Source organism: Eptatretus burgeri, chromosome 7 (assembly GCF_056783735.1).
Source record: "Eptatretus burgeri isolate ZD-2024b chromosome 7, Ebu_testis_v1, whole genome shotgun sequence".
NCBI lineage: Eukaryota > Metazoa > Chordata > Myxini > Myxiniformes > Myxinidae > Eptatretus > Eptatretus burgeri.
Window position 1 is genome coordinate 27,438,628 of NC_140967.1, and position 16,893 is coordinate 27,455,520.

Here is a 16,893-nt window from a genome sequence, read left to right on the forward strand (position 1 = left end):
GGAAAAATACGAATGAATAGAAGTAGAATGGAGATACAGAAGAGAAATATGCACAGGGTCGATAAAACGGTGCTAAAACGAATAATGATAACTTGATATACTGCCAGGTAAATAAATTCCTTTCACTTTTTTCTCACCCGAGACGATTCTTCTTCCTTTTGTATTCCGACACCGTATCCTCCTTGCATGCCTTCCTGGAATATGCCGGTTTTATTTCTGCTCGGAGAGTACGTTTTCTTTAACTTGCTGGCAGGTCGACCTGGAGAATTGAATTTCCTTTGACGACTGACATGTGTAACTGGGGAGCTGGTGCTTGAATGCCCCGGGGACTGCGATCTCGATCTCGATCTTGAGGAATGGCTTCTGAGACCAAAGCTGCGAACAGACTGCAAAACCGTAGAGACATCTAAAAAGAATATCACACATTCATCAGAAATTGTTACGTCATTGAAAATGGCAGAAATAGAAAATGGTTTTCCAAACGTTTTCTTGAGATGACAAAATATAATGTAGTAATTTGTTATGGGACAAGAAATATCTCACTGACTAGTGATTTACCAGGATGTCATCATCTTGCAAGTCATATTGAGTGCCGTCACCATAAACAACACTGTACTGTTGTGTCTCTTCATTGTAGGCCAGTATCTGACCCTGGAACCAGACATCACTTCCCGGCCACCGGCACATTACATCACTCCCGACTGCGTATGGCATTGTGAGGCTTCAAAACACAGTCATTGCTCATTAGTAAATACACAACCAACACTGGGACTCTGGATTGTCATATTTGCAAAAGCAAAGACTATCTTTTCCCCTCGTGCTAGTAATGTTTTAACTCTTATCAACAGTTGCATGGCTTAAAAATATATCCTCCTATGAAGGATGTAATCGAAATTAATTAAATGGAAGGTAGGTGTCCTGGAAACCCTTTTTATGAGTGGTCACCTTTCTTCAGGCAAAAATGACTTTTTGACTTCCCCAACACCACCCCTTGCCCTTAATATGGCAAGTAGAAAACTGCACCCCTGCCTCACCCAATCCCCAACTGCCCTCTTCTTCCTCCTACTATCTTCTCCTTAACTTTTCTTCCCACTGCACTGACACATCCATACCCTTCCTTCTCTCCCCCATTCACAATTCACACTACAAGCTAGTTCTCATAAATCTTCCAAATGGTTTAATTTAAAACAGTGGCATCACGGAAGCAAACAAGTAGCACTATCTTTTTAATAAACAATATATTAAAGGCAAACAAGACCAGAAACAATGACAATCACGAGAACTATGTTGTCGATGGCACACCATCGCATATTCCTGCGCGCACTGCTTTGTCCCATTAATGCTAGATGAAATTTTATCTTGCAAAATGGATGGACTATTCTTTTCTATTTGATGTGCTTTATGACTAAAGACTTACTATGTTTACGAAATCAGAAGTCATTGCAAGCATGTCAACATTTCATGAAACATTAATTTAACACTGTCTAGCAATATAGAGCTGTGCATCAATTTAATCATAGGAATGAACCGTGTACAATATTAATTATAACGAGCCGAAACCCCATCACAGACGGATTCCGTTCCATGAGCCCAATATGACAACCAGTGGCGGCTCTCGTAAGAGCCGGATCCCAGTCGATGTACTCCATGGCCCTATCTAATGAGGCCTACAAAACGTCGTTGTACACAACATTTTTGGTGTACACTACTCCTTGTGAAGAAGTCCCCTGATTTGTGCACGTGTCTACTTTGACGTACACCGTGTCAAAACTTCTCAGGTCACAGTACCGAGAAAAACGTGACATGACCGCTAAGAGGAGAACAAAATTGGTCCTTCAGTATTAATATATAGATGCTTCAGAGTTGAAGGTTGACTATTGCCACTATGTGCGATGCACTCTTACAGGTATGAAGTTTCTTTCAGTCCAGGTCACAGTACCGAGAAAAACGTGACGCGACCGCTAGGAGGAGCACAAAATTGGTCCTTCAGTATTAATATATAGATTATTCATAATTAATCAATTGGATAAATACAGTAAAACCTGTGACTGTTTGTCACTCATGGGGGCCACATAAGTAAGTTCTTTATAAAAGAATTTACCATGTACAATGGAAAATACACTTTAAAAAAATACCCCCAAGAGGGAGTGCCGGTCATCTCTGCCAGAGGTCGAAAGTAACTCTGTGGCAGACTGGAATAGGAGCAGTTCATAAAGTACGTACGCTCTACTTCCGGGTTTCAAAACCACCCACCCCCCTCTGTATGCAGGCTAGTGACCACCCACCCATCCCCCTCATACATCGCTAATCGCTTGCAAAGCCAGCAGTTCCTTATGAACCGATGTTTGTAAGCCATGACGATGCAGTCCCGAGCAGTGTAATTTACCTTTTTCTTTTAATAATAACATATTTTAATATCACAACACGTCAATTTTGAAAATAAAAGTACAAATTGACATTCAAGACAATGTTAATGTCATAAATGAAAGTAAGTATGTACATATAAACTTGTATTCCATTGTTTTAGTTAAATCTGACAAAAGCTTCAAATGTAATATTTGTCTCGGAGAGTTTCGGTTATTAATTTTTTTAATACTTTTTTTTTTGTATGTACATACTTTATGAACGGCCCATACGGGGAATCAGAACGAAGTTTGAAGGGCTATAAAATCGGAACGAGAGCAAATTTCCAAAAAATGGCTCGTGTTGTTCCAGATAATAGTCCATAGTATCTGAATCACTAATAACATTTGATCTCTCTTGATAAATGAGGGAGGAGATACGATTTGAAAGACGATTTTCGCAACTTTGACAGCCTCGTGACATTGACCTCGACATTGGACGACCTTGAAGGTTATATCGTTGTGCACGTCTCATCGATCTCTATCCATTCCACTATTGGTTATTTGTCTCCACTCGGTTTGATTGTGGACGGACGGACGGATTTACGTACTGACGGACATACTTCGAGACTGGGGTTATTAGGTCATCTCAAGTGAGATGATTGAGATGACCTAAAAATCAGCCCCCATGACCCCACCCCCTCTGGCCCGGCCCCTCGAGGTCATATCAAAAATTTGACAGTGTTGTGCACTTCCCCATGCATATATCTACTATGTCCCAAAGTTTCAAGTTCCCATCTCAAACGGCCGAAAATATCTCGAGAACAAAAATATACTACCCCTCAAGTTTTTTGATACATTATAGAAGACTATGAACTTTCATTTTCATGCAAGGCCAGGTCAAGGTCACGAGGTCTTCAAGGTCAAGGTCAAATGTCAGGTCAACAAATAATCCACCCCTAACTTAATTAGATCGACGAACCGATGGTGGATTTGTATTCTATGGACAATTAGCTTTCCAACGACACCAAAATAATCGAGATAGGGCAAGGGGTTGCTGAGATATGAGGATTTGAATTTTTGTGGAAACGCGACATCAGTCGAAAAGGTCAAAAGTTCTCAAGGTCATATCTCGTCAACCCCTAGTCAGATTTTGCTAAAATTTTGTATTTGAACATAGACTATCATATGTAACATACATGCAAAAAATTAGCCAAATCTGATGGGGTCGGTTTACAACCCTTGGGTGAACTGAGGTAGAATGAAAATGACCCCGTTTTACATTTATCGTTTTTAAAAGACTAGTCTAATAATATTTTTTATAAACCATTACAGTGAAGTCTGATCCAAATAATTTTAAAGCAATATATGTATTTGTATATTGTAATCAGTAAACTAGTACACATATTAAAATGAATGGCAAGCGTCTAGTATAAACAAGCGAGCATTGGGTGGCTTTGACACCATCTTAGGTTGAAATTTCAAATTTTTAAAAAATAATTTTTTATTTCAACTTCACTACACCAATAGTATACCCCAAAGGAACATCCATGCCAAATATCAGCATCCTAGTACACATATTAAATGAATGGCAAGCTTCTAAAAAATAACTTGCACCAAAAACTTTAACGTTGATGTGCTACAAAAAAGTTAAGTTCAAAACAGGTCAAAAATTTAAAACATTTGAAATTATTTTTTAATTTCAACTTCACTACATCAATAATATACCCCAAAGGAACCTCCATGCCAAATATCAGCATCCTAGTACACATATTAAATGAATGGCAAGCTTCTAAATAACTTGCACCAAAAACTTTAACATTTTCACGCTGACGCTGACACTCACGCTCACGCCGGGGGTATCGCTATAGCTCTCTGTTCTTCGAACAGGCGAGCTAATAAAATGAAAATGAGTAAAGGACAAAATTTACTCACACCGCAGAATAAGTTATTGCTCCCTGGAACGGTATTGCACTTGACAAAATGAATCAACACCTTTATTAAGTGCAATCTACTTATTACTTGGAATGCTACAAATTGGCAGGGGTATCTAAAGGGACAACAGGGAGAAAATAAAATAAAATGGGGGTGGAAGAATTTTAAGTTTTAAGAAATACTTGTTTAAAGGGTGCTGGAAGTAGGAGACCACAAGAAGCAATATCGGGAAGAGCATATAGTTGAGATGACCCAGTTCAGGCACAACTACTAGGCCGTGGTGGCAAGGAATGAGCCTTTAGCGCATTGAAAGCCACCGTGGGGGCATCGGTAGCATGCAGAAAATCCCTGATCATGTTAAACGTAAAGGAAAATCCACAGTGGTGGTACACTCTCATAGATGTAGCAAAGGATATCTCGGGGCAGGCCAGCACACAGGATGGCACAAGAGATCCAGATGGAATGGTCGAGGAAGCATCAGCAGTGTGCAAAAGAAAGTAATCAGACTGCTGACTCATGAAGATTGATGGAAAAGTTGACGAATCAAAACCACCACTTTTTTGTGTAGATAGTCAAAGCTCTTGGAAGAACAAATAGACTGAACGGATCAGGACGTCACAGACAAAACACGCATACATGGGGTGGACAAGATGGATACAGAGGATGCATGGGGTGGACAAGATGGATACAGAAGATGCATGGGGTGGACAAGATGGATACAGAAGAAAACTCCAAGGAGGGAAAACTGAAAAATTGGAAGTCTGGGGGATTTGGGTGGGGTTAATGAGCGAAGAAAAGATCATGGTTTTAGATCGGTGACGATTTGAGATGGTGGAGAACAGCTGTCTTGAGGACCTGGGGGAAGAATGAGATTGAAGAGGATGTGAAATTGATTCCACAGGTGGGAAAAGAAGAGGAACAAATGAGTGGAGGTGAGAAATGACACTGGATTTAGGTAGTTTCACTAGAAGGGGGATGATGGTGGACCATGTCGTCCTGCAGATACTTGGGGGTGGTGTGAAACAGAGCACAGAGAGGGCAGAGGATGCAAGAGCAGAAACAATGTGGAAGAAGAGACCACCGACCTGTCGGCGATGGCAATCCAATGATCTTAAAAGGCTTGGTTTCCACGGCATTAAGCTGAGAAAGATGAAAGGCAAGGGAGCCAGCTCAGAGCACTACTCCATCAAGCTGCAGATGAAAACCTTGTAGGTAAATCGGACCTCAGGTGTGCCAAGGAAGGACTTTGCATGACACAGGATGCCCAGTTGGTGTCTCACTATAGAGGCCAACTTTGAAAAGTAGCTTATCCAAGATAATCATGGTTGAGAGTGAGATCCAAGAGTTTGAGTGACGGACCCTCTTTGACATGTTTATTATGAAAGTTGATGGGTGGGTTTGTGGAATGGTCGGTCTTTTCAAAGAGAGGAAGTGGGTGTGTGGGATTTCTCAGAATTGAAAGACATGTCAAAGTGTTTGACCAGTTTATGATTTTGTCAAGATCTGAGGAGAGGGAAGAGGCTGCCGTCCGTCTGTTAGAAGGATGAGGGATGTCACAGCATACTGCAGAATGAAATCATCAGCAAAGAGATAAAGAGGATTTTCCAGAGTTAAAGAGATCATTGATGAAGATTAGGTATAATATGGGGCCTTGAACACTGACTTGGGGTACTCCAGCCTTGATTGGGAGAGGAGAAAGGGTTATTTGGAGAACCAGACGTTGGCTATGAGTGGAGGAAGTCAGTACTCCAACACTGGAGTTGGCCTTGGATTCCATAGGCAGACAGTTTGGAGAGAAAGAACAGATGCCAGACTGTTTAGAAAGCTCGAGTTATGTCCATAGAAACTGCCCTGATCTCAGGTCTGATATCGAGGGCCTCCATCCATTGTTGGGAGAGTAGAAGCAGCTTGTCTAAGGTAGAGAGACCAGGTCTGAATCCGAATTGATGATCTGAGATGAGGCTGTTGGAGAAAAGTCTTATGTCAACTGAAATGATGGATTCCATGACCTTGCTGCTGATTGGAAGTAAACTAATCGGTCTGAAGTTAAAAGGATCCATTGCACCTTTTTATGTAATACTGTGATGTTGGCTGATTTCCAAGCAGATAAAGGATGACTTAAGTTGAATTCCAGGGTGAAAAGGGCAGAGAGGAAGTGCAACAGCATCAGAGCAGATTTTTAGGACATGTGAGCTGATGCCATCCAATCCAGTTGCAGAGTCAGAGTTGAGGGTTGCCAGAAACTTTTCCAGCTTCTCAGGTGCAAAAGAAAGAATGCAGGAGCAGTTGGGTCATGCTGGTTAGGGTGGGCACAGAGAGAAAGGGATTATGGCACAAGATTTTGAAGCAAACACAGCATTGAGGCATTTGACCTTCTCACGAGCGAGGTCGGCTGTGGTGCCAATTTAAGTGAGGGAAGCGATGGAAGGGCAGCAAACACGAGAGACCGACTTGGTAGCACCACCAGATTTTAGAGGAGGGAGACAAGTTTGAAACCTTTCTTGAAATTGAACAGATGTTGTTTTCTGGCTCTCTAAAGAGTGCACACACACTTGTTGCGGGCTTTGTGGAATGATCTCAGGTTGTCTTCGGTTGGATTTGCTTTTCAGGAGGAGAATGCAAGTAGTTTTAAAGCAACTGCCTCACCACAGGATTCAGAGAACCAAGAGCATGAGGATGCGTAAGGCAACTGAAAACGAGATAGGTTGAATCTGTGCATAAGAGACAGCCGGTTTCTGTGGAATTCCCAGGCCAAATTAATATCAGGGGCAGTAGATATAGGAAACCAGTCCTGAAGTGTGATTGCTGCTTTCAGTCCCTGCCAGTTAGCTTGAGTGAACTGCCAGACTTGCCGGCGCCAAGGCTGTTCTCTAAGAATGGCCAGACAGATGTTGATCTTCACAATCACAGGATCAGAGGCACTAATTGTGGCATAGGATGAGCATGATACATTGGTGGGGAAGTTGGTCATAACAAAATCCAGTCGGAAAGATCCAGGTGGGAAAATTCACGAATTAAGTAAATTGGGAAAATGGGGTGGGAAAATCCAGGGATGTTTTTAATGTCCTTTTGCTCTGTTTACATAGCACACATGAGAGCTTTACAGCTCAAGCCATGAGAATGTGAACGTGTGGCAAATCTGCATTGAGGAAATTGGCAATAGCCTCACCACAGGAGCTAATGGACATGGCAAATCTGCACTGAAGTCTGCAGTTGGCCTCACTGCAAAAGTTCGCATACACAAGGCATATCAGCTGATCTCATGGGTGGTTCTGTTAACGGCTGCTTGAAAAGAGAGGGAGCGATTTGGAGTTCTGCTGGTGACGCAGCAGGCTCGAAGAGGCGGTTGACTGTTTAAGCTGCACTGGAAGAGAGACATAAAAGCCAAGAAATAGACAGCCATTTGGAGGAACGGCAGGAGGATGGAGAGTACCTGAGTCTCTGGATGTGGAGGGCAGAGAGCATCGGAGCTGTGAACATTTAATCCTTCAAGTAAAGAGGGCTTTGAGGAAGCCACAATTACAGATCTTACGAGTTTTTACAGCGGTTTGCACCAGACAGCTGCCCATAACTCTGCGTATGGGCTCTTGCACAGCTTGCTTCCAGGTGTGAACTCGACCTCTTGGTATTGTTTGTTGTTTGTATTCCCTGTACTTTGTTCTTGTCAAGTAATTGAATGGACCTTAAGATAAGAACTGTTGAGAAATGTGTGTCGCTTGGGATCGTGTTGGCGGTAATTTGGAGGCATATTGTTTGTTGTTTATTTGTGTATCACTTCTTGATGATTTGCTGTGGTATTTATTTTAATAACAACCCATGAACTGTTACTCCTGCCTGGCCTCCATTCTTGCTGTACGAGTGCTTGAGTTTTTATGATCGGTGCCCTCAAGGTGCATAATTGGGTGAAAGCGATTCGCGTTAAGTAAAGTAACATATGGTGCATCACAACCAACCACTCGAAAGTACATCTGACTGGCGCACCATATGAGTACGTAACCCTTGGTTGCCTTTGTGCCCTGTGACGAGGTATCAAGACTTTGGGCCTGTAACCCTGGTTTGGGGTGTCAAACCCGGCTGGCAGCCATGGCTGTTCGACAGCCCACGTTATTCGGTCATTCCCGGACTGGCCGCGTGGCTATAACAATATATTAAAGTAAATTGATTTCTCCGTCTGTCCGTCCATCCCTCTGTGTCACGCTCTTTTCACTGAGACATCATTATGGAGCTACGTCAAGCACTTGGCTGGGCCTCTACAGACGTGCACGTTATCCCAGCGTCCAGCACTCAACCCATTCCGTCACTTCGCTGACCGCAGTTGAACACCAGATCCCATATATCTGACTGTATTTGATGTCAATAGATGTCGGGCTGATTGCCAGATGCTAGGCATTAGGAAAGACGGCGTTACGTCTGGGACATCATATGACGGTGTTATGTCTAGCCACAGGTTAGATCTTTACAGTAGTAGTCATGATAAATGAGAATTGCAGTTTGGAGCTTGAAAAAAAACGACTGTCTGATCTTTGAGAACATTAAGGAATTAATATTGTTTTTGGTGAATAAGGGTGCATATTGTTATGAATTTCGCCCGCCCGTCATGCGATCAGCCACGTAACTCGAATCACGACGAGTCGCCCACCGGAACGGACAATTCAGTCGTGAACCTCTTGGAACTACCGCCAGGAGCCAGTCACAGGTGGGGGTTTAATCTCACCATGACCCAGTCCGCATTCTACCCGCGCGAAATAGGGTGAATCGCCGAATGTCGATATACCTAAGTACCCGCGCGGGTAGCGTACCGAGGAGTTGTACCACGCCGCAGGTCGACTTCGGACGTGAACCGCTAAAGCAGCTCGTTCCGTGCTGCAGGGATAACCGAGCGGAGTTATCGTCGACCTCGACGGTTCACATTATTTATTGGGTGTCTACACCCTCTACCAATCCCTTACATGATGCAAGATGGAACTTTCAAACGAAGGAAAGGACGCAACGAAACGGGAAACAGTTCGACAAGCACTTTTAATTCGCACGCAGACAAGCACATATTTTACAATCATACAAAAATGCACGTACACAGTCAAAGCAAGAACAATACGCAGAGTTAAAACCGAATAACGCAATGTACAAGCTCTTATACGGGTTTACTTTGTAGACTGGCGCCACACACACACATATTTACACCAAAAGCAAAGAAAACACAAGCCACCCTCACAGGCAAGGAGACAGACAGGTCCATGGACCAAATGAACGTGGGACCTGGGTGATCGCCAGGTCCACGAGACCGAAGGGGTCTTACCCGGGCCCTCGTGGCGCAATGGCGGGCTCGCCGCAATGTCCGCGTAACGCGCCTGACTCCGTGCCCCTGGTATGGTCGGTGAGCTCCTCCAGGCGTGTGTTGCGCAGGCACGTGTTGGTCGGCACCACGGTTGGGTCAGGGAGCGGACGGGGTTACCGACACTATCTCAGCGTGGATGGGGGAAATTGTTGATGCTCGGGGTGGGAAGAGGGGAATAGCAGATGCTCCGTCCCGCTAGCGGGGTCCCGGGACCGCATCGTCTCTGGCGAACTCTCGCCCCTGAGCCCTCTTCCGCGTCCCTGCTTCACGCCGCGACCCGTCCCTCGACCTCACCTCCGAGCTCCGTCCCCTTCGCCATCCGATCCCCGCAACATAAACCTCAGCCTCCATGACTTCCGACTAGCGCCACTTTCTGCACACTTTCTGCCCACCGACTGGCGCCACTTTCTGCACACTTTCTGCACCCTTCTCCACACACGAGCTGCGTTGTTCTCGAGTCTTTATAGACATGCAGATTCGTATGCAGATTGTATTGTATGCAGATTCGCGGATCAAAACGCGCTTGGAGGCGGGGCCATACCGCCCGACGCTCGCCCATTGGACGGGGAAAAAAGGGCGTGAGCCTCTCCTGATCCGTCTTCCTCTCCTAAAAGGAACGCATTCACAGCGGGTTCGGAGGCGGGGCCATGCCACCCGATGCTCAGTCATTGGATGGAAGAAAATGGGTGTGAAGCCTTCCTGATCAGTTTTCCTCTCCTAAAAGGAATGCATTCACAGCGGGTTCGGCAAGAATCACCGAACGGGCCCTGGACAGCACGACGTTCGGTGTTGACTAGTGGTGTGGTTGATGGTTGTGTAAGGAGAAAGGCGAAGGTGGTGGGGGTTTGCTGTGATGGTTTGGTGGTTGGCGGGCGTCGTTTGGGAATGGCGGTGAAGCGATGTTTGCGGGATGGAGTTGTGGAGGTAAAGAGGTGAAGGTGGTGGTGTTTGAGTTGTTGGCGGCTTAATGGTACAAAATAACGATAGAGAAAGAAAAATGGCCAACTCAAAGCATTGCAGCCCGGATGAATCACACATATTCCCCCTAAACAACAGGTGTGGACTAACTACACATGAACTTAGCATCATAACTAATCCAAGGACCCTTTATGGTCTATTGCAAATTTCCACAGCCGTAACAATATTATGAAAATTAACGCTGGGATGTTAGCAGTGAACAAAATGTTTCTGGGATTAATTTTTTTGTTGTTGCAAATATTGACCGTCAATAAACGGTATTACTCCACTGTAACACAAGTACAAGTTGTGTTGTTCAACTACCGTCAGTGAAGCGACAAGTTCAATGCTAGTGCAATACAAGTCAACAAAACAGACATTTCTCAAGTTATATATAGTAGTACGTGCAAAAAGATAAAAAATAATAATAATTTAAAAATACATTCAAACCACGTGCCAGAAACAACAACCACACAGGCTGTTGCTTCGCTCTCGCGTGCCCGTATGTGAGTGGCCATACGTGCAAATACAAAACAAACAAAAAAAAAACTTTCAAACAACCACACAGGCCGTTCCTTCGCTCTTGCGTGCCCGTACGTGCGTGGCCGTACATGCAAAAAAAACCAAACATTCAAACCGCGTTCCAGAAACAACTACACAGGCCGTTCCTTCGCTCTGGCGTGCCCGTACATGCGTGGCTGTACGTGCAAAAAAAAAAAACTTTCAAACAACCACACAGGCCGTTCCTTCGCTCTCGTAAACGACGACTGGATTGAGGCATTGTGTTTATCTATAAATGCGCAGAAGAAATCGAGAAATTATTAGAATACAGCAAGTCATCACTATCCGGAAGTCCGTACGTTGTAACCCATAATGGGGAACGCGGCTGAGGATCTCTTCCCCAACGGCCACGCCTACGCAGCAACGTGTCCTGTCATTGGAAACTAAAAGGCGCCCTTTCCCCGTCGGCCACGCCTACACAGCAACGTGTCCTGTCATTGGTTTGGTAAATAAATGGCCATAACTTGGGAACCACTTGTCCGATTAATATTGTTACGAATTTGCACCCGCCGGCTTGCAAACTGCCGCTTTCCACGAATAGTAGCAGCTTGCCCACCGAACAGACAATTCAGTCGTGACCTTCCGGAGCAACGCCGGAACCCTGTCACGGGTGGGTCTTCAACCCCACCACGGCCTAGCCAATTTTCTACCCACACAAGATAGGGTCAATCGCCGAATCTCGATATGCCCAAGTACCCACGTGGATAGCTAACCGGGAGACCGTACCTTGGCGCAGGTCGGCTGGGACACGAACCGCCCAAGCCGTTCGTTCCGTTCTGCAGTGATAACCGAGCGGGTATTATCACCTGACCTCGCCGGATCTGATTCTATTTACCGGGTATTTAACAACCCCAACTATTTATTCCACGATGCAAGATGGCATTTCCAATAGGGAGAAAATGACGCAACAGCTTGGTACATTTGAACCAAGCACATTTATTTATAATTTACACACAACACGTATGCAGGCAAGGCAATGAAATAATCATACACGTATGCAGAGACAAAAGCAATCACGTATACAGACAAAGCAAAAGCATTACAACCGAATATAAGCAGTAATTTATTATTAACGTACAGTCACTTAACAGTTTTACTTATGGACACGGCACCACCAACATTCATTGGAAAGAAAAAAGAAAAGGATTAGACCACCCCCATAGACAGGGGGGTCAGACTGGGCCCGTGGGCCTTTATGGCGTGGGACTTGGCTGACCGAATGGGCCCCACGAGACCGACGCTGGTTACCTGCACCCTCGTGGTGCGACGGTCGGCGAGCTCTCTCCGGCACTCTCCTCTCATGCGCGCCTCGACCCTGGACCACCGCACACAACCAGGGGTTTTCTTAGAAGCCAGTTACCGGTGACCCGCAGCCGTCTACTCAGAGAAAAAATGACAAAGGTCGCCGCCGACTTCAGCGCCGATTTATCGATTTTTATTTTTTATTATTATTATTTTTTTTGTCACCACGAAATCTCAACACCCCCTATTTTGAAATCCGAGACGAAAACACATGAGTATTTCGATAAAAGCGGGCTTACTTTTACTGTTAGTACTCTCGCCAGGTCTCGCACAGCACTGACCTAAAAATAACACAAGCAGATAAAACCGCCTCCTGCAATAGAGTTCTCTGCTTTAGCCTCGTTTTGGACTGTTGGCCTGAGTCCCTGATACCATACAGCAATGACCTCAATAAAATAAACTTTGTAGGCCTCGCAGTTTTGGTGCCGAAACGATGGCATCGAAACGAAAATCCCTGTTTGACTTTGCATTTTTGAAGAAGTCCAAAGACATTGGAGGTAAACTTCTGGCCATCAGTAACTGGTCTAAACTTGCACTCTCACGAGTGCGACGTTGTTGTTGTTTCACGAAACACGCGTTTCACCTCGTCCATTTTGAGCTTTTGTCAAGTGATGCGGCTCCAAATTACAAGGTCACCCATTGTGCCTTTTTAATTTATAAAGTAATTAGCCTATAAGCTTAAAGCAGCTTTTGTACATCTTATTATTCGTGGTTATTTGCACTGAAAAATCGCCATTTATTCACTGAAGTGAAGGCCAAGTATGAGCAGCTGTGAACTGGCCAACTGAATACTGGTACCGCAGGTACATGCATGTACCATAGACTTGCGAGCTTTTCTTGATGGTATAAACAACACGATATTGGCGGATAATGTAAGGTGGAAGTTTAACAAAATTGGGATTGTGACTGTGACGCAGTATTCACACTTAGACTGTTTGATTGGTTGACTGATTGAAGCCAGCTGACATCGAATAAAGAAATTATCAGAAAACGAGTGAAGTTAAATACATGTTTATCATTCATTTTCAAACAATAAACTAGTCTAAAGTTATTAGTTTGAGCTGTTTATTAAATCAAAACAAAACATAATAAAATAATAATAAACAATATTTAACAAAGTAAAATGAAATCGAAGAGGGGAAATATGCATAAAATGAATGAAAGAAAAAAAAACCACCTGTTTTTGTGGAGTTTTCCACCCCAACAGCATGATGAGAACTATTTCATGTCAGAAATCATGCTAGAATGCATCTCCAGCCATCTAGGCTCCTCCGGCTTCCAGGGCCCGCCTAGGGCCCTGGACCCCGGCCATACAGCTGCGCTCGCTTCGCTCGCGGTGATGGTAACCTGCTACTTTTTAATGGTAGCCTCCTCCTCCAAAAAATAAGGAAACCCCGGCACAACCCTCATGACTTGGCACTCAGAGGGAAGGCACCCGGAGCTTGAACCACCACGAAGCAGCAGCAATCACCAGACCAGAAAAGGCTCGAAGACAAAAACACACGAGCTGCGCTGCCACCACGAAGAAAACCATGCACGAAGCAAACCACACGAGCTGCCAGACCTGGCGTCCTGCACGCCCTTATATCCCCTGGGGTCCAATCCCTTGCTCCTCCCAGTTTTCTGCTGTGCCCCCCTTCCAGCTCCTGCGAGAAGCTTCCCAAAAAGGAGCGTTCCTCCGTTCCCAGCGCCTCATTCCACGAACCGACCAATGGCGAACGATCTGCCTCGACCCTCCCCCACACCAAGTGTGGAGAAAACAGGCGGGAATATTAGGCGGGAAAAATCCGTGCGCCATCGAGGTTCCTTGGGTTTCCTTTTGCTCGCGTATTGAATGAATGCGGAGAGAGGGTTGTAATGTGTCCGTGGAGAAGAAGGGAGTTGATTGCTGGCATAGCGGCGAAGGTGGTTAGGTGGTTGGCGGTAGAGGCGATCGTGGTTGTGGCGTTGGTGGCGTGGTTGGCGTTGTGGTTAAGGGGACCTATGTTGGTTGTTGTAATGGTGGTGGAGATGTGGTTGTTGATCCAAAATAACGATAGTAAAGAAAAACGGCTATCTCAAAGGATCACAGCCCTGTGACACGAATAATTTGCATTAAACAACGGTGGGGAAATCTAACTGAACTACGGAACCTTCATGGTGTTCTGCGAATTTCCACAGCCGTAACACCACCCCCTCCCCCTTTTACAGACTCGTCCCGAGTCGTCGAATTTTCGTGTGCCATCATGTGTAAGTTCTCTCCTCCTTGTACGATTTACCTTCGGATCCCTGAGTGCGACATTTAGGGTATTCATGTTCCCAAAAATAAATAACCTACGGGCTGAGTAACTTACTAAACAAACCCACTCATACAGACGACTTAAATAAATTGCTGGCGCAATGACAAACATGCAGGGGGCAAGGAAAACCATGTACAATCTTAACCTTAACCTAAACCTTGTAATTTTACACTAAACCATGGCCCAGGATCGATGGACTCTGTGGAAAAAAACAGCATGGAGCCAGGCTGCTCACATGCAGTCTCTGGCTCATGAACTAAATGCAGGTGCAGGGAATGTGGTCGGCTGCTCAAACGCAGTCCTAGGCCTCCCCCTTGAAATGAGAGCAGTGAACACAAGCGGTGCACGGGCTGCCAATGCAGTCCCGTGATGCGGCTGCCGACAGGGCAGTCCCTGCAGCACGCACGATGATCCTGGCGCACATGGTGATGAATGGGGGCAAATCTTCTTCTACTTCTTCTTTTGGCTGCTCCCGTTAGGGGTCGCCACAGCGGATCATCCGTATGATCCGCATAGTGATTTGGCACATGTTTTACGCCGGATGCCCTTCCTGACACAACCCTGGTCGCCTCTTACGACACAGGGATATGGTACACCTATTTTAACCGGTGTATACACCGGCCCAGTACACTGGTACTCACTTCACCGACCTCGGAAGGATGACAGGCTGAGTCAACCCCCTAGTGTATTAATTCAGTGGCCCAAGGGGGCTTGAACTCAGGACCTTTTGGATCCCAAGCCACTGCCCTAACCACTGCGCCAACACCAGGCTGAATGGGGGAAAATGCAAAACAGAAATGGGACAGGCATGGGGCCAAGGCAAAGGCAAGCAGGCAAGGCATGGCAAGACAAGGCCGTTGTAGCAAAACGGGCCGGTGGTGAAGCCGTCCGGCACAGGCCCTGTAGTAAAACAGCCGGCAGATGATCCGACCGGCACAGGCCTTGTAGTAAAACAGCCGGCAGATGATCCGACCGGCACAGGCCTTGTAGTAAAACAGCCGGCAGATGATCCGACCGGCACAGGCCTTGCAGTAAAAACAGACGGCAGATGGAGTTGGCCAGCCTCTTGCCTTGTTCAAGGAGGTTGGTGGAGGGAGTGCGGTGGTGCTAGCCACTCGGAAGGTGGGCTCGGACCTACCCTACTGTCTCCCCCCTCAACCTATCGCCTTTGCCTGTCTCTGTCCATACCCACTCCCTTCGTTTGCAAAAAAAAAAATCAAATTTAGCCCCAACTTATTGTTTTGTTTTATTTTTATTTTTATCTCCCTTCTATAAATTCGTCTCCTAACCCCCTTTACAGTCTTTGTTCGGCTAACCTATCCTGTCTTAGCCTACTCCCAACCCCTACGTTCCCTTCCGAGAGGGGAATAAGGGAGAGCTAGCGTCCTGTGCCAAGGCCCAATTTAAGCTTCAGAATGGCCTCCTCAGACTTCAGCGATCTCAACCCAAAGTGGGTCCAGCGGCCCACAACGAGAGCGAAGGGATGGATGGTGCAGAGGGGTACACTTCCTAATCTACCCTAACCATTTACCTGTTAACTACCCCGGGGCTTTCCAAAAGCGCCTCTCACTTAATCTATTGGTTCTATCAACCCAGATTCCCGTCGCTTGTGTTGGTGTCCTCACAATTTCGGGCCTCGCCCTCCTATTTTCCTTCCGTGCCCTCACACGGTCTCATGGCTAGGACGCGTGGCTCCCTTGGCAGGAACTACCCTCTGCCGATTTTCCAACAATGGCACCCCCGAGCACTACACTGCCTCCGAGCCTACCAGCTCCCTAAAAACTGGGGAGTGCCCTCACTGGTGACTCCCCCTCAATGCCCACGTAGCATGTTGGCACCCCCGGGTCCCTTTCCGAGGGTCGCCTGTGCCCAGTACACTGCCCCCGTGGCATTTGGCGCCACGGGCCCCGCATCATGCGGGCCACCCGTGCCCACTACGCTATCCCGGCCCCCCATGGACCCTTGGCCGACCACCGCCGACTAGCCCGGTGCCCAGGGTACCCACTCAGCGATACTCACCGTTCGTAGCCATGCTCCCAGCCCATCAACAGGGCTCCTGCACCCCTCCAAACAGGTTTCGAGCCTACACTCCCACCAACAGCAAAACGACCTCCATTTTGTCAATTTGTCTAACCCACTAACTCACATTATTCTGCCCCGGGGTCCCTTGGGTGGGAATCAC

At 46.1% G+C, this 16,893-nt stretch overlaps 1 protein-coding gene across 3 annotated transcripts in view; it reads right to left on the reverse strand.

Annotated features, from left to right (window-relative positions):
- The window catches only part of TM7SF2 (transmembrane 7 superfamily member 2), a 68,163-nt gene that overhangs the window by 41,863 nt on the left and 9,407 nt on the right, over positions 1 to 16,893 (reverse strand). The window contains exons 2-4 of one of the 3 annotated variants that reach the window (XM_085887799.1): positions 12,347 to 12,445; positions 559 to 721; positions 138 to 386 (exon numbers count right to left, since the gene is read on the reverse strand). In XM_085887799.1, coding sequence (XP_085743925.1) covers positions 138 to 386; positions 559 to 721; positions 12,347 to 12,432 — 498 coding nt within the window. In that variant the 5' untranslated portion in view covers positions 12,433 to 12,445. The remainder of the gene's footprint in view (positions 1 to 137; positions 387 to 558; positions 722 to 12,346; positions 12,446 to 16,893) is intronic. The other 2 variants (XM_085887800.1, XM_085887801.1) reach the window with 2 other exon arrangements.